This window comes from Phocoena phocoena, chromosome 5 (assembly GCF_963924675.1).
Source record: "Phocoena phocoena chromosome 5, mPhoPho1.1, whole genome shotgun sequence".
NCBI lineage: Eukaryota > Metazoa > Chordata > Mammalia > Artiodactyla > Phocoenidae > Phocoena > Phocoena phocoena.
This window is the reverse complement of record NC_089223.1, coordinates 4,209,399-4,228,492: the sequence shown is the minus strand read 5'-3', so window position 1 is coordinate 4,228,492 and position 19,094 is coordinate 4,209,399. Positions and strand designations below refer to the sequence as shown.

Sequence of the window (19,094 nt, the reverse complement as noted above, 5' to 3'; positions counted from 1 at the left end):
GCAAGCTTAAACATAATTTATGTAATAAACCGTGATTTAGATTAGAAAAAGAAGAATTATAAAAACTATTGCCTTATAAAGGAACTATAATAAATTATTTTAGAAAATAGTTTATAAACTTGAAGGACATGGATTCAAATCTAGTCTGCACCATTATGTAACCTAGGGCTTTTCTATGTCACAAATTCCTCATCTCAAAAATAAGGGTAGTTGTTAATTCTCAATAGGGTTGTTTTATCAACTCCTTAAATATAGTCTGCACTCAATAAATGCCATCCACAGTCATTTATTATTGTCTTTGTTTTTCTTAATTAGTCACAAAGGCCAAGAGGAATGTGTTTGCCCAGGCATTCAGATAACCCAAGTGCTGTAGTTAAATTCTTAGGAGAAAATTATCGATAAGTCATCATTACACTCCTGCTAAGCAACGGCCAAAATAACTGCCTTCAGGATCCATCCTAGAAAAACTTTCTCTTCCCCAGTTATAGCTTCCTAAAATTATTGAAGCAGAATAATAACAATATCAGTAACCAGAACACATTTATCGAGCCCTTATAATGTGCTAGATACTGTCCAGGTATCTTAGAATATTTAGATCCATTAAAATTAGTAAAAGATGAGCATAACACTTTATATTTTTTTTTGTCCTTGGTATTTCTTGCTCCTCAAATCTTTTGTAAAGGCTCCTTTAAACTCCAGTTTACTAAAGAGGTTCTAGTGTAACTGTACCTTCTCATTTTATTCCTCTTGGATATTTCGCATTTGAACATACAAATGCAATCATTACTGAAATAGGTATGACATGATTAACATATGGGTTAGACATTTCTTTATACTCTCTTCCTTCTTGAGATTAAACAAATATTTCTCTGGGTACCACAGATCTAGTTTTGCTGGCTAATTGCTGGGAAAATTTGAATGAGTCATTTTACCTCTCTGAGCCAGACTTTTCTAAAACAATGCTTGAAATACACTTTGGGACTCACCTTGCAAATTTGTGATATGTATATCTCCTTAAAATATGTGAAACAACTCTTCCTTATAATTTGACCTTGATAACAGTCATTAACATTATTAGTTTATAATACTCATTGATATGTACTAATAATATAATATTCTTCAGACTACCCTTAAAAGTATAGGAGACCTGCAGATTAATTAAAATCACACAGAGATTCATTATATGAAATCATTTTTATTTATTTAAATTTTTCTTCTGTTAGTCTTTGAAGATATATGTTCTCAATAATTATTCTCCATCAATCAGTGATGTGCTTACTCTTCATGACTTTGTTTGACACAGAATATGTGCTTGAGAAATCATAGCTATTTAGTACATTTTGCAGGTAATTTTAAAACTTATGCAAGAAATGTTTGGGGGGAAAGTTTTTTAATATTTTATTTCATGTAGAGTTATCATCAGAGCATTTTGTTTTTTAGAAATAAAAATATTTAAAATAATACATTTGAGATAATAATATACTTGACTCAGATTCATAGGAATCTGTAAATTACTTTTTATAATGCCACAGCTATCGGCAAGGCATTACAATTAGAAACGATTGCATGTAATAATAATGGTGGCCAGAGATAATAGACCAGCTTGAGGAATCACTGAACCCCAACTGTGTGTACAATTATTTCATAAAAAATAATAAAAATAATAAAGTTTCCAAAGCCATTTTCTACCTCTGTTTTTAAAAGATAGGATAATAACTAATATGAACAACATTTTTCTGTGGTCCATTTTTATTTCCAGTCTAGCAGTGCTTTCTATTTGTATGCTTGTCTTCTTACCAAGGCCAAGAGAAATTTATCTCAGGGAGAACCCATTTAAGAACTTCAAGCATTTTTAGATGAATAATAATGGAAAGAGAGTTTAAAATGATAATACCTCTCATAATGTCATATGACTTACATGCAAGTGTAAGATCTATAAAATTTTGTTTAACTGAAAAATTATTTTTAAATGTATACATCAGAATCTGGCTTATCCAGGACTTTGTGAGCTAAATCAACTTTACTGAATTTCGTGTATATTATCTTATTAATCACATGGATATTTAAGCATGAAATAGTGTCCTCTGTTTCTGAGTTCACCTTTCAGTTCTTTTCTAGCCGTGATTCAAGTTAGCAGGAGTGTAAAAATACAATGTTTTCAAAGAGAAGTATCTCACTCATTTACTGACAAATATTTTTAAAGAGCCTACTGTATGTAGAACACTTTGAAAGCACTGGAAATATAAAGATAAGAACTAGTATCTACTCTAAAGATGTTTTCAATCTAGTAAATTAAAGGCTATATCATTCTTATTGTCAACTAATTTTACTACCTATATGATTTCAAAATACACATTAAAAGATTCAGTAGGATTGGGTCTCTTCTACAATATTTTTTATGATGTTATCAAATATAATCTAATAAAGTATTTCCTAGTATTTAGTAGACAACAGTTTGGGTATATGTTATAAGGTCTAACAATAATAAATGTTTGTATAAGCATTGAATTAAAGGAACTTAAAACATTTTATTCACTGCAGGATTAAGCTGAACTTCTAAATATACTGCTTTTCAGGAGAGATGTCGGGTGGTTCATTATATGACACAGAATTTTCTCAATTTATTATAACATGAAATTATTTTGATGAATATCTATAGAATCAATATTTAACTGAAGCTACTTTGGGAAATACTGGCTTGATGTGACATCTAATGATTTGAAAGCAAAAAAATATATATTGATATTTTCCCTATTTATAAAGATTGTCTCTTCTATTCTTTATAAATATTTATGAATCTATTCACACATAAATACGGTACAGAAATGGTTCAAATAAATTTCTATATTAGTTGGGCTAATTAACACCAACCAACACCAGGTACCAGTAGACATTACAGTGAAATCCTGCAAAAAAGTTTACATGTTACATCATCTGATTAGCTTTGTGAACTATAATATCACCAAAGTGGGGAAAAAGGAATAATAGGAAGCAGGTCAGCTCTTAACTCCTTTAGCCTGAGATTTTTCACATTTTGTTGTCCACACCATTATATGCTGCAGGGGAGCATTGGAAACATAGGAGCATGCACGCCTGCTTAATGAGCTACTCGAACCTCTTGTATAATTATTTTTAGAGAAAAAAAATTGCTAAGGTTCTCAGGACCAGATTACTGGCTCACAATAATATTGGTGAAATACTTAAAATGAAAAAGGAGAGTTTTCAGAGGGTGAGGCTTCTAAATTCCTGACACTTAGTGAGTCATATAATTGGGTGAGGCAGAGACCACGCCTTCTAATGGCTGGCTGCGATGCCATCGCCGAAGTGATGAAAGCTGTCAGTATTTTCATTTGCAAGTTCCCTACCTTCTCTGATGAAAACAAATGTCAACATTTTAGTGCTTCAAATTATCTCATAAGCCTGTTTTCAAATCAAAAATGAATCTGACAAGAGATAACCATTTTCAGATATATGTGTATACACACATGTATGCATATATGTATACACACATATACATGTGTAAATATATAATTATACATATGATTTCACCTAATATAAACTACATAGCAAACAAATACTCTATTATGTTATAACCTTTGCTATGTTAATCATTAAATGTGAAATGAATCATGTAAATTTGCATTCAAGTTTTTCAGCATATCTTTGGAAGTTCAGGAAATTGAATTCTGACTTAAAAGGACTGGTTTTAGATAATATCACTCTGACCAATATATAATGTTCATACAGTACCCACTTTGCTGGATTAATAGTGGCTAATAAAGAGCTTAACACAGTCACTCACAGAATATCTGCTAGAGGAATGAGAGAGGAAGTCCGTCTAATTTTAGTGGAACGTAACATAGAAATCTCATGGAGGTGTGATGGTTTGGTATTGCTATGTGTGTGAAAAGGATTTTAACTCCAAAGACAGAGGTACAAAAATGGGAACATTCATGAAACAAAAATCCCTCCCTGCTGAGTTATTCAAGGTGAGAGATGCAATATAGACCATCTATTTTTGCCTATATTTTTCTTTAGCTAAAAAAAAAAATTCTGTATTAAAAATATGAGTAAGTTTACGATCACTTGAAAGGGAAAAGAATGATATAATATCAACTAATAAAGGTCTTTAACACCAAACATTGAATTATCTTTGATTGATTACCAAATCAGTGCTTTATAGGATTATAATTTGCCATTGATCATAATTTAAATGCTAAAGTAATGGCGGTTTAAGTTAGAGGAAGGCAGACATCAGGACAAAATATTTTTGTTATTAAATATTCATCCAATAATCACACATTAACCAAATGTTATTCTTGATATAAATGATGGAATATATATGTAATTTATAATACATAATGTAACTATATTATCATGATACACTGTTGTTCTTGAGTAGAAATCCTCAAAGGATTGAGACAGGAATGTGAATTATGTACATTTTTTTCTCAGTCCATCTCATGTATTTAAAGAGGCAGTATTGGTTGAAAAACCCTCTGGGAAATACTTCTCTCTCATGAGACTGCAAGTAATTCTTGCCATGTCCTCTCTGTATAGAAAGAAAAACAAAGGAGAAGAAGAGCTCACAAAGAAAAAACAAATTATGGGTCACTTTTTTGTGCTACTGTACTTTGTTAGATTAACAACCGACCTGGAAAAGACAAAGTACCTGTGTCTGTCTTCACAGGGGATGAAAAAAGACAAAACAGCACATAGTCCTAATCTTTACCGTGACTAGAGTGGTAAAGCTTTTACTGAAGTCAGGAGCTTTTGTAATAAACTGCAATAGAAAGCATCAATGAGGAGAGAATGGTAATTGAGACCTACATGGTTGTCAGACTTTTGGGGACTCAAAATTATTGACAACTCCAAGAGCTTTTGTTTATGTGGGTTATTTCTATCCACTTGTATTTACCATATAAGAAATTAAAACAGAGAAAATTAAAATATGTATTTATTTGTTTTAAATAACCCATTACATGTAGGCATAAATACCACATTATTTGTAAAGTTATATTAAATGGGGAGACTCACTGTTGTACATTTTGCAAATTTTTAAAATATCCGGCTGAATAAAAGATGCTGGATTCCTATGTTTGCTCCTGCATTGAACTGTTGTGATATCACTCATAACATCATATGTCAAGTAGCCTGTTGAGAACTACACTCCACATTTGGAAGCATCTAATTTGTGAGAATGAGAGAGAAAAATGCAGATGACATCTTAGCATTAATATGAACATAGTTTTGACTTTGCAGACCCTCTGAAAGGATCAACTTTGAGAACGGCTCTACTAGAAAATCAGGTTGCTCTTTTAGCAGGCTCACACATTCGTAGAATTCAATCTCATAGAAAACTGAAATGTACTAGTAGTATATCTCACAGAGTAGATTTGAGGAAAACAAGAGGACAGTAATCACATTTTGGTTAGATGCCATTTCACCATTTTTTTTCCACTGATGTTTCAAAGAAGACATAATGTCAGTCATAAAAAAGAGGGACAGTTACCATTTCTTGAACTCACAGTAAGAGTTCGGGTCACTCTGCTACATGTTTTCCTTTGTCCATGTCAGTTATTTCTTAACAACAGCTGCATAAATCTAATTATTATCTCCCAATTTGAGATGGAGAAAGTACAGCACAGATATTACATGGGAAGTAACTTTCCCACGATACAACAGTGACTTCCATAGTCGTGATTTACCTCTGAGCTGTCTGAATTCAGAAAATTAAGTTTATCTCTATTTGTTATATTCTCCCACACCAAAATAAAAAAAGGTTAGGGCATGGAAACTTAATAGTTATAATGAACATACACAGATATGTTATTGCTTCCTATACAGATTAAGCTAACAAATGCCCCAAAGTGAAAATCAGCATGTGTTTTCAATTACCACATCTCAAGCATCAGGTAATTCATATCATTCTGTGCCTAGTATATTCAAAATAAATTACAATATTATAGCAGCAAATTTAAAAGGATATATATCTGCATCATATATTCAGATTATAAATTCTGCTGCTAAAACCTAAGTAGTAATTGATGAACAAAATATGTCTAGCAAGAAAATAAATGCAAAATATCCCTCGTGTAGGTAGGGAAGAGAGGAATACACAGATGGCTCTGAAGATAAAGTTTTATTTCATAGCGGAGTGATTGATACATAGGTGTTCAGTTTATCTTATTATTTTAACATATATTTATACATGATACTTTGTTGGCATTGCTATTTCATAAACACTAGGGAGTTATATTCCCACCAAAAACAATAAAATGCAAAAGCAAACTAAACCTTGCATAACTTTATCTGTATTTTTCAATAACTTGTAACTGGGAAAGTAGCTTATACTCTGTAAAAATGCTGATGTGTATGTAACTCATACTTTAAAAAGCAAGAAAATGGACTTTCAGTTTTGAAAGTGATTTGGATGGATTAAGCGAGTTTTAGAGGAAAATACAGCTCAAGAAATTTCATCTGTGGAATCCCACTGACTGTACTGTGCACAGAATGTAGTAAAATAACACAATAAAAATATCCATAGGAATAAGGGCAGGGAATACTTCAAGAAACTTTGCAAACTGTCTGGACTTAGAGTAGTTGTCAAGTTCAAACACATTCAGGCTCCTGACTGTGGAGCAGAATTGTGCAGTACCTGAAGGAGAATATAGTGATGTTCATTAAAAAATGTTATGAGCTTTGTATGTAACTGACACAACTGAAAATCAGATCCAAGTTTCAACTACCAGTATCATTAATTTGCTAGTCACTGATACATAGCACACATCAACCTTCTGACAATGTGGTTATGAGCTTTGTATGTAACTGACACAACTGAAAATCAGATCCAAGTTTCAACTACCAGTATTGTTAATTTGCTAGTCACTGATACATAGCACACATCAACCTTCTGACAATGTTTACACAGAAGCTTGCTAATACAAATCAATTTTGTGCATAAGCAGTTTTTGTAAGTTTTATCCTTTTGGTATGGAATTGATCCCTCTGTATTCAAAGCTATACTTATAAATTGTAGCTGACAACTCGTAAATTTTATTTTATGAAGACATAACTTGAATTTAGTTCTTGCTACTTCTGCTGCTGTTCTGGAATATCTCATTGTAACATTGTGCGCTCTGGAATTAAAATGCACAATTAACTGATAAAGATTGCATGTATTAAAATATGAGGACTGTAAAATACTTATAAAACAATAATAAGTCCAAGGGGGAAAAAACAAAAAACCAATAATAAGATGTGTCAAAATAATCTGGATCATTTAAAATATATATGCATTATTAGAAATAATTTCACTCTGTATAAACACCAATAAAGTGATAATTATGATCGAATACATTTTCCTCTGACTCATAAGAATAGATGGTGACTTTTAAAATTAACTAGGAACATATTTAACAAAAATAAATGTGGCTTAAGTTGAATAAACAAATTTTTTTTTTTACAAATCAATAAACTTTTATTGTAATCCTCAGGCTTGACTTCATGGGCCTTGCAGGTGTCCTCAAGTGAAGTAAAAATTAAAAATAGATGATTTTCAAAGTTAAGCATTTTAAAGAACAATGATTTGCTCTTCAAACTATCAGGATTTCAGTATAATTGTTTATCTATTAGCTCTCACTGATTTATGTGCGGTATAGTTATACTGAATAAATATGATTGTGCAAAGCAGTACACCTGGATGAGGTACTCAGTTGAGGATCAGGAAAGGGAGAACTACATGCTCTTAGTCTGGACATGTTGGGACAAAGCAGAAGCAGAGGAAACACAGAGAACAGGTGTGCAATCATACGTGACAAGTCCCCAGGTGCAGACCACCGTTAACTCCACGGCATTCCAGATGTCTAACCTGTAGCATCCCGTACCCATGAGGTGTGGGTGTATAATATAAGTGAGATGAATTTCTGAGATGTCACACACCCAAACCCGCCCTGTGAAAAGTAATTAAAAGTATGGTTTAAATGAGATTTTTGCAAGACCTTAAATTAATTCAAATTTTAAACTGGAGAAATAGACCCCAAACTTTGTCAATATGAAAAGTGATATGTGAGACCTCTAGTAGGATTATATTTACAAACATTATTTTAGGAAAATACATATTCTCCAAAATCTGGGGAACTTGGTCTTTTTGTTTCTAAAAGTCTCTATATAAGCTAAATTCCTGCAAAGAATGCCATTTTATTTCCCTTAGGGAACTCTAATAGAAATAGAATAAATATGATTCTTCAAAAAGCACTTTTGTCTTAATCAGCACCTAAATTAAGTAAGGATGGTAGCAGACATAATCTATGTATCAAAGAGTTTATCTCCATTTATAATTATTTTTAAATATGTGAAACATTTGTTGAATTATGTTAAAGAGATCACTGACTTGCAGACCAGAGAGATGAAGTAGGCTGTGTGCATAATATTGCAGAGCTGCTTGGGCGTATGGTAAAGGTCTCACACGGTCTGCTTTAGTAGCATTATAGGACTTCACAAACTGATCTCTCACCAGCAGCGTGAGGGGCGCTGAGTTTTGGTTGTAAATGTTTCTAGTAATTTTATTTTGAACTTTTGAATGTGTTTTTACTCCTAAGGTCTGGGAATTGGGAACATGTTCTATGTGTTTTATGAAGATGGAATCAAAGTGATACAACCCATAGAATGTGAATTTCAGAGGCACATTAAGCCTAGTGAAAAGCTCCTTGGATTTCAGGCAAGTATTTTAAAAATTCCTTTACAGTTTTATATAGTAATTTTGTTAAGTAGAATTGTATTTTGGAAATACAATGAAATCTACACGTATATGAGACATGTGGGTAGGACAGTGTTAAAACTATGATGTTGTCTGTTACTCTATGCAGGTTTTATACTTAAAGAGGAAGATAATATATTGTGTATTCGTAATGACCTGTTTGTAATTAAAATAAAGGCACTAGAGGTGAAATATCAAAACTGAACACAGCATAAAAACTTCACCTGTTCCTTAATTTAGAATGTCTCCCATTTTGGCAGGCAATGGTTACTTTAACGTAATGAAAGAAAATAGCCTATAAATAATCTGATGGGAAACTGAGGTATATTAGATGCTTTATAAACGTTGATGCCCATTTATTCTTCATCTTATTTTTTTCATGTACCTTTATTTATTTACATGTACTTACCTTTAACAGAAGTATTTATTTTCTGTAAAATTTTGGTCAGCTTTCAGAAAATAGAAGAATATATGACAAAATGCATCTTGCCTATACATATTAGGGACCGTACTTCTGTGCAGGATAAGAAATAATAATTTTATATTGCTCTGGCATGTATATCTCCACATAAATACGTGTACACCAAAATATGTAATACTAAAGACACCCATGTTACCTTTGTGTTCCCACACAAGTGCAGGCACACACCAGACACCCAAAATAAGGTAAGATATTGGTAGACCTCAGAATTCAACCCTGTCTTGATACTCATTTTAAGGTTGACGTGGCGACAAGATATGAGCAAAATAGATATTAATGCCCTGGTTTAGGTCCTTTACTTTCAACTCCTATTTTGAACCTACCAGTAGCCAGTGTTGCCACATATTGAACTATGGAGACAACAATTTACAAATTAAAGCCATGTCCTAGAATGAGAAGAAGGAAAAACATACGAGAATAAGATAAGATAGGCCAGCATCTCTCAGACACACTGTAGGACAAAGCAATCTAATGACATCCTATTTTAAATAAAGGAAATGATTTAACTCAATATGTTTATGAGTGTTTAAAACAAAAGAAACTATTTTTAATTTAAAAATATTTCACTTAAAGGCTAAATTACTGAATAGAATCATTACCATTTTTGTTAAACTATAAGTTTAACAAGTATGAAAACACTTTAAATTGTACATGCAGTTTTGTTTTGTTTTATAATCAGATATCAATACTGACTAAATCCATTTTGAATAAGGTGTGTGTGTATGTAAAGAAACACATATAAAAATATAAATATTTGCTTCTGATAAAACAAGTCATTCAATTTTATGGCATGTGTATATTTTTATAAAAACATTATGGATGAGAAATTTGGGCTAACACACAGATATTGGAAATGTGGCATCAAAATAGTTATTTAAATCAAAGCAAAATCATTTAACAAAAGAGTGTTTCTGATTCCTACGGGATTGGCAGTGTTGTAGCTAACTATTTGGAATCTAAAGCTGAAAAAGCAAGGAAAAATTGATGTGATAGTTTTGTGACATGTCTGGAAAATAGGGATGTGAAGTTTACTTACCTGAATGTCTCTTTTTAAAACCTTTGATTACTTAGACTGCCTCCTAAAACAAATAGATCCCCCTCTCTCTCTCTCTCTCTCTCTCTCTCTCTCTCTCTCTCTCTATATATATATATATATATATATATATATATATATATATATAGTGAGAAATTATATACATACATATATAAATTATGTATACTTTTCTATAAAAAATTAAAATTGAAGAGGAGATAGAAACCAAACATCAGTGATGACAGCCTTAACTCATTTCCTTCAACCTGAGAACCCTTATCCACAACAGTGACAAGGCAGGGATTATTAGTTATAAAGAACTAATTGACTGCATCAAATTTTTCAAATCACCGCCCGTGGAAATCTTACAGCCATCTTACACATGGGATTATGCTAGAAATTCATACTGCAAAATAGAAAGAAATATAAGGATAGAAAGTTAACATTCTTATATAAAACAAAAATTTACAAGACTTTCTATATGCTAATGGAAGACTAAGCAAAAAGTATAAGAAGAGTTAGATTTGTATTTTTAAGACGAGAGAAACTATCAAATTGTGTGTGTTTAAATTTATGACATTTCTACTGGTTGGATGTTGAAATTAAAATACAAATACATATTAGCTGACCAATATATTTGTTAAACCACTAAGGGTAATATAGAGAATGGATAATTGGCTAAAACTACATCCTGATTATATTGTAAAATGGAGAATACAGGCATTTGTTTATACCAAAAAAGAGAGACATATTTCTCATGCAGTTATTATAGCCCATATATATGAAATAAAGGCTAGAGTAGATAAACTTTTATTTCGTATTGCTTTCTTATTTTGTTATTCCTTAATGTGAGATAAGCTTAAATAATTGGAATATGTATACCCAGACACTTTCATGATACACAAGTATACAGCAGTAGAAAAAGAAAAATTGACGGCAGTATGCTTTGAGAATAAATGTTGGATTAAATGTGTTTCTTATATGAAGCTATTTTATTTCTGTTTAAACACAAAAGATGTGCATTTCAGAGTGTGTAAGCTATCTGGTGCCACATTCTACTAGATTTCATTTCTAGTTATAAAATAATTTCATGAGAAAATTGTTGAGTATTATGTCAAGAGAACATTTTTCTCCAGAGAAACAGAACCAATAGGATTAGTATCTATATCCATGTCCAGATCTGGATCTGGGTCTATATCTCTCCATCACTGTCTGCCTCCATCTCCTGATTTTAAGGAATTGGCTCTGGAACTGGTGGGTGGAGTGGCACGCACGTGTGTGAAATCGGTAGGGCAGGCCAGGCAGTAGGAAATTCAGATACGAGTTGATGTTCAGTCTGGAATCCAAAATCCACAGATTAGGCCAGCGGAGTGCTGATACAAGTCAACACTGGGGTCTTGAGTCTGACATCTATAGGCAGACTGGAAACTCAAACAGATTTCTGTGTGGAAGCCTTAAGGTGGGATTCCTTCTTCCGTGGGAAACCTCACTCTCAAATCTGAAGGCCTGCAACTGATTGCATGAGTCCCACTCACATTACGGGGGGTGATCTGTCTTACTTAAAGCTAACCAATTCAATTTACTTTTTAATTAATTTTTATTGGCGTATAGTTGCTTTACGATGCTGTGTTAGTTTCTGCTGTACAGCAAAGTGAATCAGTTGTACGTATACATATATCCCCTCTTTTTGAGATTTCCTTACCATTTAGATCACCACAGTGCATTAAGTAGAGTTCCCTGTGCTATACAGTAGGTTCTCATTGGTTATCCATTTTATACATAATAGTGTATATATATCAGTCATAATTTCCCAGTTCATCCCACTACCCCCCTTCCCCGCTAAGTATCCATACGTTTGTTCTCTACATCTGTGTCTCTATAAAGCCAACTAATTGTAAATGTTAATCACCTCCACAATACTTTCACAATGACATCCAGACTAGTTCTTTTTTTTATTATTTTATTCAAGTATAGTTGATTTACAATGTTGTATTAATTTCTGCTGTACAGCAAAGTGATTCAGTTATACATATATATATGTATTCTTTTTCATATTCTTTTCCATTATGGTTTATCACAGGACTCTGAATATAGTTCCCTGTGCTTTACAGTAGGACCTTGTTTATCCATTCTCTGTCAGACTAGTTCTTGACCAACAACTGAGCGACATAGCCTAGTCATAGCCAAGCTGACATAGGAAACAACCCACCACATCTTACTACCTCTATTAGTCAAGACTTTGATTAGCATTTTTATTCCCAGTGTACTTACACATGGCAGGTAGTCGAGTAACATTTGTGAAATGAATTTAAGGAAAACTCCATTGCTTAGAGCCTTAGGCTATTCATTCTTTTATGCATTGCCTGAGTTTAAAGATGTGTACATCTAATTCCCTCCTCACCTCTCCTTACTTTACATTCCCACAAAACAGTGTTCTTCTTGTGAAAAATGTTTCATAGAATAATTGATCACTGAATTGTTTCAGGGTAAACATAACCTCATGGGTCTATTAATTCAAGATCACACGGTCAAAATATACTGTTCAAATGCCCAGTCTAAGATAGTTTGGAGTTCTATTATAGAAAAAAGAAAGCTAGTCTTCTGGATTTTAGAAGATAAATCACTTGATTGTGAGTAGTGGAAATGAGTCTTTTCGAATCATTTTTTCCCCACAAAAAAGGATTAAACATAAAAATAATATTTTTCAAAGTCACTGTTGCTATTAAGAGAATTGCAATTCCCAATACAACTCATTGGCTAGTAAAGTTTAGATAAAAACTGAAATATTTAGAATACAGAATCTTTGCTCAAATCTCTCAGAAGTTGCTGTTTGCTTGCTCTAAATAAAAATTCAATTTTGGTGCAATGTCAGATTACATTAGGTTTCAGCTTTTGGTAGTGAGTTGGTTGAAGATTCATAGAACATGCTTTTATTTATACTTTCATCTATCTTTTTTCCTTTTTTTGTGATGCAGCCTAACTAGACAGGATTCTTGCTCTATTTATCCTAGTTGTATACATGATTTCATCTTGTCAACTACAGTAAGTGTGTACTTCAAGCAAATAGGTTTCTATCCCAGGCTTATAACTTCAGAACTCAAACTGAAGTGGGTTTGGAAAAATGTTTCAATTATTAGGCTTTTGCAAGATTACCAACTGTTTCACTCTTCTGGTTTTCAAGTATTCTGTCAACCTTATCCACAACTCTTTTAATCTTTAATGCTTTTTTACTTCACTTCCTTCTCTGTTCGCTTATTAAGATCCAGCTGCTGTTCTCCATACATACCATCATGTTATTTATTCTTTCGTGGGGACTAGAAGAACTTGAAAGAAAAATCACACAAATCTTATCATGCGTGGGTCTTAAGTATATAGATGTGTGTGTGTGTGTGTGTATTTTGGTTGGGGGGCAATGTTGCGTGGCTTGTGGGATTTTAGTGCCTCAGCCAGGGATCAAGCTTGCGCCCGTGGCAGTGAGAGCAGAGTCTTAACCACGGGAGCACCAGGGAAGTCCCACATGCACGGGTTTTATATTTTAGGATGCAAAGATTCTGTTATTGGTTTTAATGCAACTTAAATGATACTAACTCCAGAGGATCATAGTTTCTGCAGAAAGTCTGATGTGAATCACCTCTAAAATGTCTATTTTCTAGGCTTAGAATTTCCACATAAGAAAATTACCTAGACTTTATTAATGAATATGATTGGTACTCTATTAGAATGGAGGTTTTACATAGGAACAGGTTGTGTCCATAGTGTGCAGAATACTCAAGTATCAAGAAATTGAAACTGAGATTAGAAATGGGGAAGCAGCTCTCTCTGCTGTGTCCACACTTCTCTCTCTGCTGGCGTTCCCTCTTCTCAAGCAGTGCAGCCTTCAGGGCATTTATCCATCTCCTTGGTAATACTTCCAAACCCCCTTTTCAGCATCTCCTTCTGTGTCTAATCCAGTTACTACTTCTCCAAACTCTGTCCAGAAAAATAATTGTTAAAACACCAGCCGCTTTATATGATGCAGGCAATTCATATCTCCATGAAGACATCAAGCAACCTTTTGAATTCAATACCACTGTATATTTCAGAAAGGTAATCGAAATTTTTCCCCACTTATTCTTTTCTCAGTGGGTCTCTATTCAAACATGGCTTAACTTACAAAGAGTTCTAGAATGATAAAAATTTAAGCTTTCATTACAATGATATCCTGCAAAGAGCTTCCTTTGCACTTACAATGATATCCTGCAAAGAGCTGCCTAAAGTGAGCAATGCAAACTACCTCTAACTATTCCTTAGAAGATTATGCTGTTGATTTTAAAAGAAATAAATTTATGAAATTGGTCTTTGAAGCCCTGGATTTAAAGGGGCCTTGTAATCTTTCATTAAAAATCACACTCTTCTGAAATTCTCACATTGCGCTTCTGTTACGCTTGAAGTAGGCAAGGCTAACGTTAGGGGGAGAGCAGCGGGGAGCGTGTAAATCATGCAACAGCATCTTAATGGAGTTGTATAGCATATTAATTGGATCAAGTAATCTTATCTAAGAAAGCATATTAGTTTTTAAGAGATTATTAATAAGAGCCAGCCAAGTTATTTGGTAAATGTGACCAGAATTATGTATGTCTCAAACAGTCTCTTGCCATCACATTTTTTATGTGAAATATAAGGATTCACTACACACACCTAGGAGCACATTTTCTGTACTTGAGAAAGAAATGTACTTATAGTAATTTGGAATTTCAATAGAAACTTCTTAAGGGTAAAATTGAAGAGTTTAACATAAAAGTTATTCATACAGATATCTTGAAACTTAACACCATTTTACTTGAGACTTACAAAACTCACATAAATCTAGCTTCTGTGGCTCTTAAACTACAGTTTCTGGTCTAAGGTAATAGATTGGCATGTGGTAAAAATAAAATAATACAGAAGTAGTAGTTTCTTACTCTGTACCTTACTAGCCCCAGTCTGACTTCATGCAACCAATTACATTTAATCACTTTAAGTAATATGCTCAGGAATGGTATTTCTTGAATTATCAATATTAGGTATTTTCTAGTGACGTTCCTCTCTGAAGGATGTTAATTTCCAAATTTTCTTCTCTCTAAATATGTTGAAAAGTTACTGTAACCAGATTAATTGTAATTATCATATGGAGGGTTAGATTGATGATTTTAATGATTTATTTAAACCTTAGTCCTTATTTTTCTTTTCCTTTTCTTTCTTAAAATTTCTATTTAACTGATCTCTTGCTTGATTTCTCATTGCTTATATTTTATATTTCAACAATAGTTGTCAAAATTGTAATTTCATACTGAAAACTGTAATTTCATACTTGTCATTTCTTTAATATCTTTTTCATATTTAGATAGGTCATTAATCTCAGTTTGAATAATGTGAGAGGCTGTGCAGGAAGGAAAACAATACAGTAAATTAATGGCTTTATTTTATTTTATTAAATGTTTGAATCACTAAATTTTTTTTGAAAATATTGCTAAGTGTTTACAATGACAGTTTTGCATTTCTCCATATACTTTATCATATAATGATGTTACATGTTTTCTAAATTTCTTAAATCTATATTTAAAATACAACTATATAATAAAAATCCCAAGGAAAACAAAACTTAAACCTCAAAATTATTGTTCATCCCATTACTATTTAAGCTGCTAATTTTTGCCCATTAAAACTCCTTTTTTTCTCATATTTAAAAATCCACATACTAGTATCATTTTCATTTAAAAAGTCACTCTTTAATATATAACTTTCAGCATAGTTACTTGTGAATATAATTTTGCAAAATATCATCTTATGTCTGATAGTTTACTTTTGAAATTATTTAGAAAGCTGAAAGATGCAAATGAAAAATAGCATATCAGATTATATAATCTGCATACATAAAGGATTTACATTGAACTAAGTCACAGAGGCAGTTTTGGTGAATTCTTATTCAATATTGTCTTCACTTTATTACTCAAGAATATTTCTGAGCTGGATAGTGTGGCAGAACCCCTATCAGATTTGTCAGTGAAAAGAGACAAGAGAAAATGTAATTCTGCAGGCAATATAATAAAGATATAGTTTTAAAGAAAAAGGACAAAGAAAATGTAAATTTGGTCTCTCTTCTTACCTATAAAGAAGATAGGCACAGGAGTAAATTATTTTTATGTAACATTTATTTCTAAAGGTTTACAAGATATTTTAAAATGGGTGTATTTTATGGTTTTTATATTAATTGATACAAACACAGCAAAATACCTATGTGTATAAATTATTTGGCCAGAATCCGCTCACTTCATACCTTTAAGAAAGAGAATATAAGGTCATTTTCAATAATAATAATTAACTAGTTAATGTCGTAAAGCAAGCTAAAATAATTTTTAAAGAATGTTGACCTGAAAAAGTGTAATGATTCTCAGTGTCGGCGTTCCTATGTGGAACAAATTACTGTGTGAATTACAATACAGTTTAAAAGTACGCGTATGCGTATAATTATCCTCTCTGGAGCCTTATAATTTTTGAAGATAAATCTACCACATTTCAGAATGTTTTTCAGTCCATAATAATCTTGAAAAAACGACTAAGCCTGCCTCCACATAAGGCGCCCTCTGCTGGACAATATGGGGAGATGCAGAACTCCATCAAAATGACACTTTGCCATCTGCATTGTGAGATTATGTTGCATAGAAAAAAGTTCAATTCCTAAGTGATGTTACACTCTACTGAACAAATATAGAGAATGCAACAATCATAAAATTCCCTCAATTCATTCTTGTACGTCAACATTTTTAAAAGTTACAAGACAAAATAAGCCATTCAGAGCAAGAGATTACATAATGTATTCTTAGAAAGGCAATTAATAAAACCTCTCTTGGTCCTCAACTAATGTCCCCAAAAAGAGAAATCTGTAAAATGTGCATTATCAAAACTCATGCATTTAAAGAAAGAAAGGGGAACTTACAGTTTCTGATATTCCATGTCATTCAGATTGTTTGACCCTTTTCCTTAAAAGTTTATCTTTGTTTCCTTTGTGTCCTACAGATATATACCAATAAGAAATCATTTAATTTACTTTATTTTAATATAAGAATTTCAAAGAATCAAGGAATAGAATCTACATGAAAGTCCTTTAAAGGTTTAATGACAGTTTGTTAATGTGGCTTATGGTCTCCCCAAACTAAACTTCAAGTTTTTACTTCAATCCTATCTTGTAGAAGTAATTTCTTTGCCTGCCTGATAATCTGTCTCATAGGTATTATTTATTTCAAAATCTGTATTTTCTTTGGTAATATGATCAGAACATAGAGAAGTGAAATCTATCAAAGCAAAATTGCTTGCTTTTAAAATACATTTTATTTATTTATTTATTATTATTTTTTTGCAGTATTCACTTTATTTTATTATTATTTTTTAACATCTTTATTGGAGTAGAATTGCTTTACAATGGTGTGTTAGTTTCTGCTTTATAACACAGGGAATCAGCTCTACATATACATATATCCCCATATCTCCTCCCTTTTGCATCTCCCTCCCACCCCTCTAGGTGGCCACAAGACACCAAGCTGATCTCCCTGTGCTATGTGGCTGCTTCCCACTAGCTATCTGTTGTACATTTGGTAGTGTATATAAGTCCATGCCCCTCTCTCACTTCGTCCCAGCGTCCCCTTCCCCATGTCCTCAAGTCCATTCTCTACATCTGCATCTTTATTAGCATCCTGCCCATAGGTTCTTCATGACCATTTTCTTTTTTAGATTCCATATATATGTGTTAGCATACAGTATTTGTTTTTCTCTTTCTGACTTACTTCACTCTGTATGACAGACTATAGGTCCATCCACCTCACTACAAATAACACAATTTCGTTTCTTTTTATGTCTGAATAATATTCCATTGTATATATGTGCCACATCTTCTTTATCCATTCATCTGTTGATGGACACTTAGGTTGTGTCCATGTCCTGGCTATTGTAAACAGAGCTGCAATGAATATTGTGGTACATGACTCATTTTAAATGAATCTATTTGGACTAGTTTACCTTGATGCTCCAATTGAAGAGTGTCAAGGTAAATTAATCCAAACAGTCTTCTTAAAGTAGTCCTCTTAATTTTGACTATTAATCAGTAGCTGGAAAGGACCATTTAAGCAAATATTCTCTATTGTTACTTAAGGAAACTAGAGTACAGAACATATTTGAAAGAAGTAACCTCTATCTTTCCATGATATCCATCAGTTTTCATAGTGATGTCATAATTTTGATGAGCTTTTCAACATTTTAAGGAGAGGTTTACATACTAAAGTCCATTCTTTTTTTTTTTTTTTCTTCTTGTGTGGTCATTTAACTTCATGTGTTATCTGGTAAGAAAAGAAATTTTTAATAATAAATTTTCACCCTATCTAACCAACTTACCAATTGTGCTTTGTTAAATAAAGTTAGGAAGGAGCACCATTGCTCCTGTACAAATCAAATCTTCAACACGTTGGGAAATGAAATTAAACACAACTAATTCTTTAATTCCAACTATCTAAACTGCCCTTTAATTGAGTTGATCCTTCCTGAACCTTGCGGGTCCATATAATTTACGTTTCCTGATATTCCCCATATTTGTCTAATTTCTTTAGTGCTTAATGTTAGCTTTCAATTCAAAGGACATTTTGCCAAACTCTATTTACTTGTTCTTGGACCTAATGTGAAACCTGTGGTCTTGATATTTAACTTGTCTCACCATTATTCAAGTTTATGCCTTTTCCAAAAGTCATTAAGTCCCTGCCCCTGGATTCTCAGTGCCCACTGACACCTGGACCAACCCGCAGCCAGGATTCTGGCTC

General features: G+C 32.6%; 1 protein-coding gene across 3 annotated transcripts in view; it reads left to right on the top strand.

Moving 5' to 3' along the window:
* The window catches only part of FSTL5 (follistatin like 5), a 656,124-nt gene that overhangs the window by 563,550 nt on the left and 73,480 nt on the right, over positions 1 to 19,094 (top strand). For all 3 annotated transcript variants that reach the window (XM_065877718.1, XM_065877721.1, XM_065877719.1), the window contains one exon: positions 8,601 to 8,719. In XM_065877718.1, the coding sequence (XP_065733790.1) occupies positions 8,601 to 8,719 (119 nt within the window). The remainder of the gene's footprint in view (positions 1 to 8,600; positions 8,720 to 19,094) is intronic.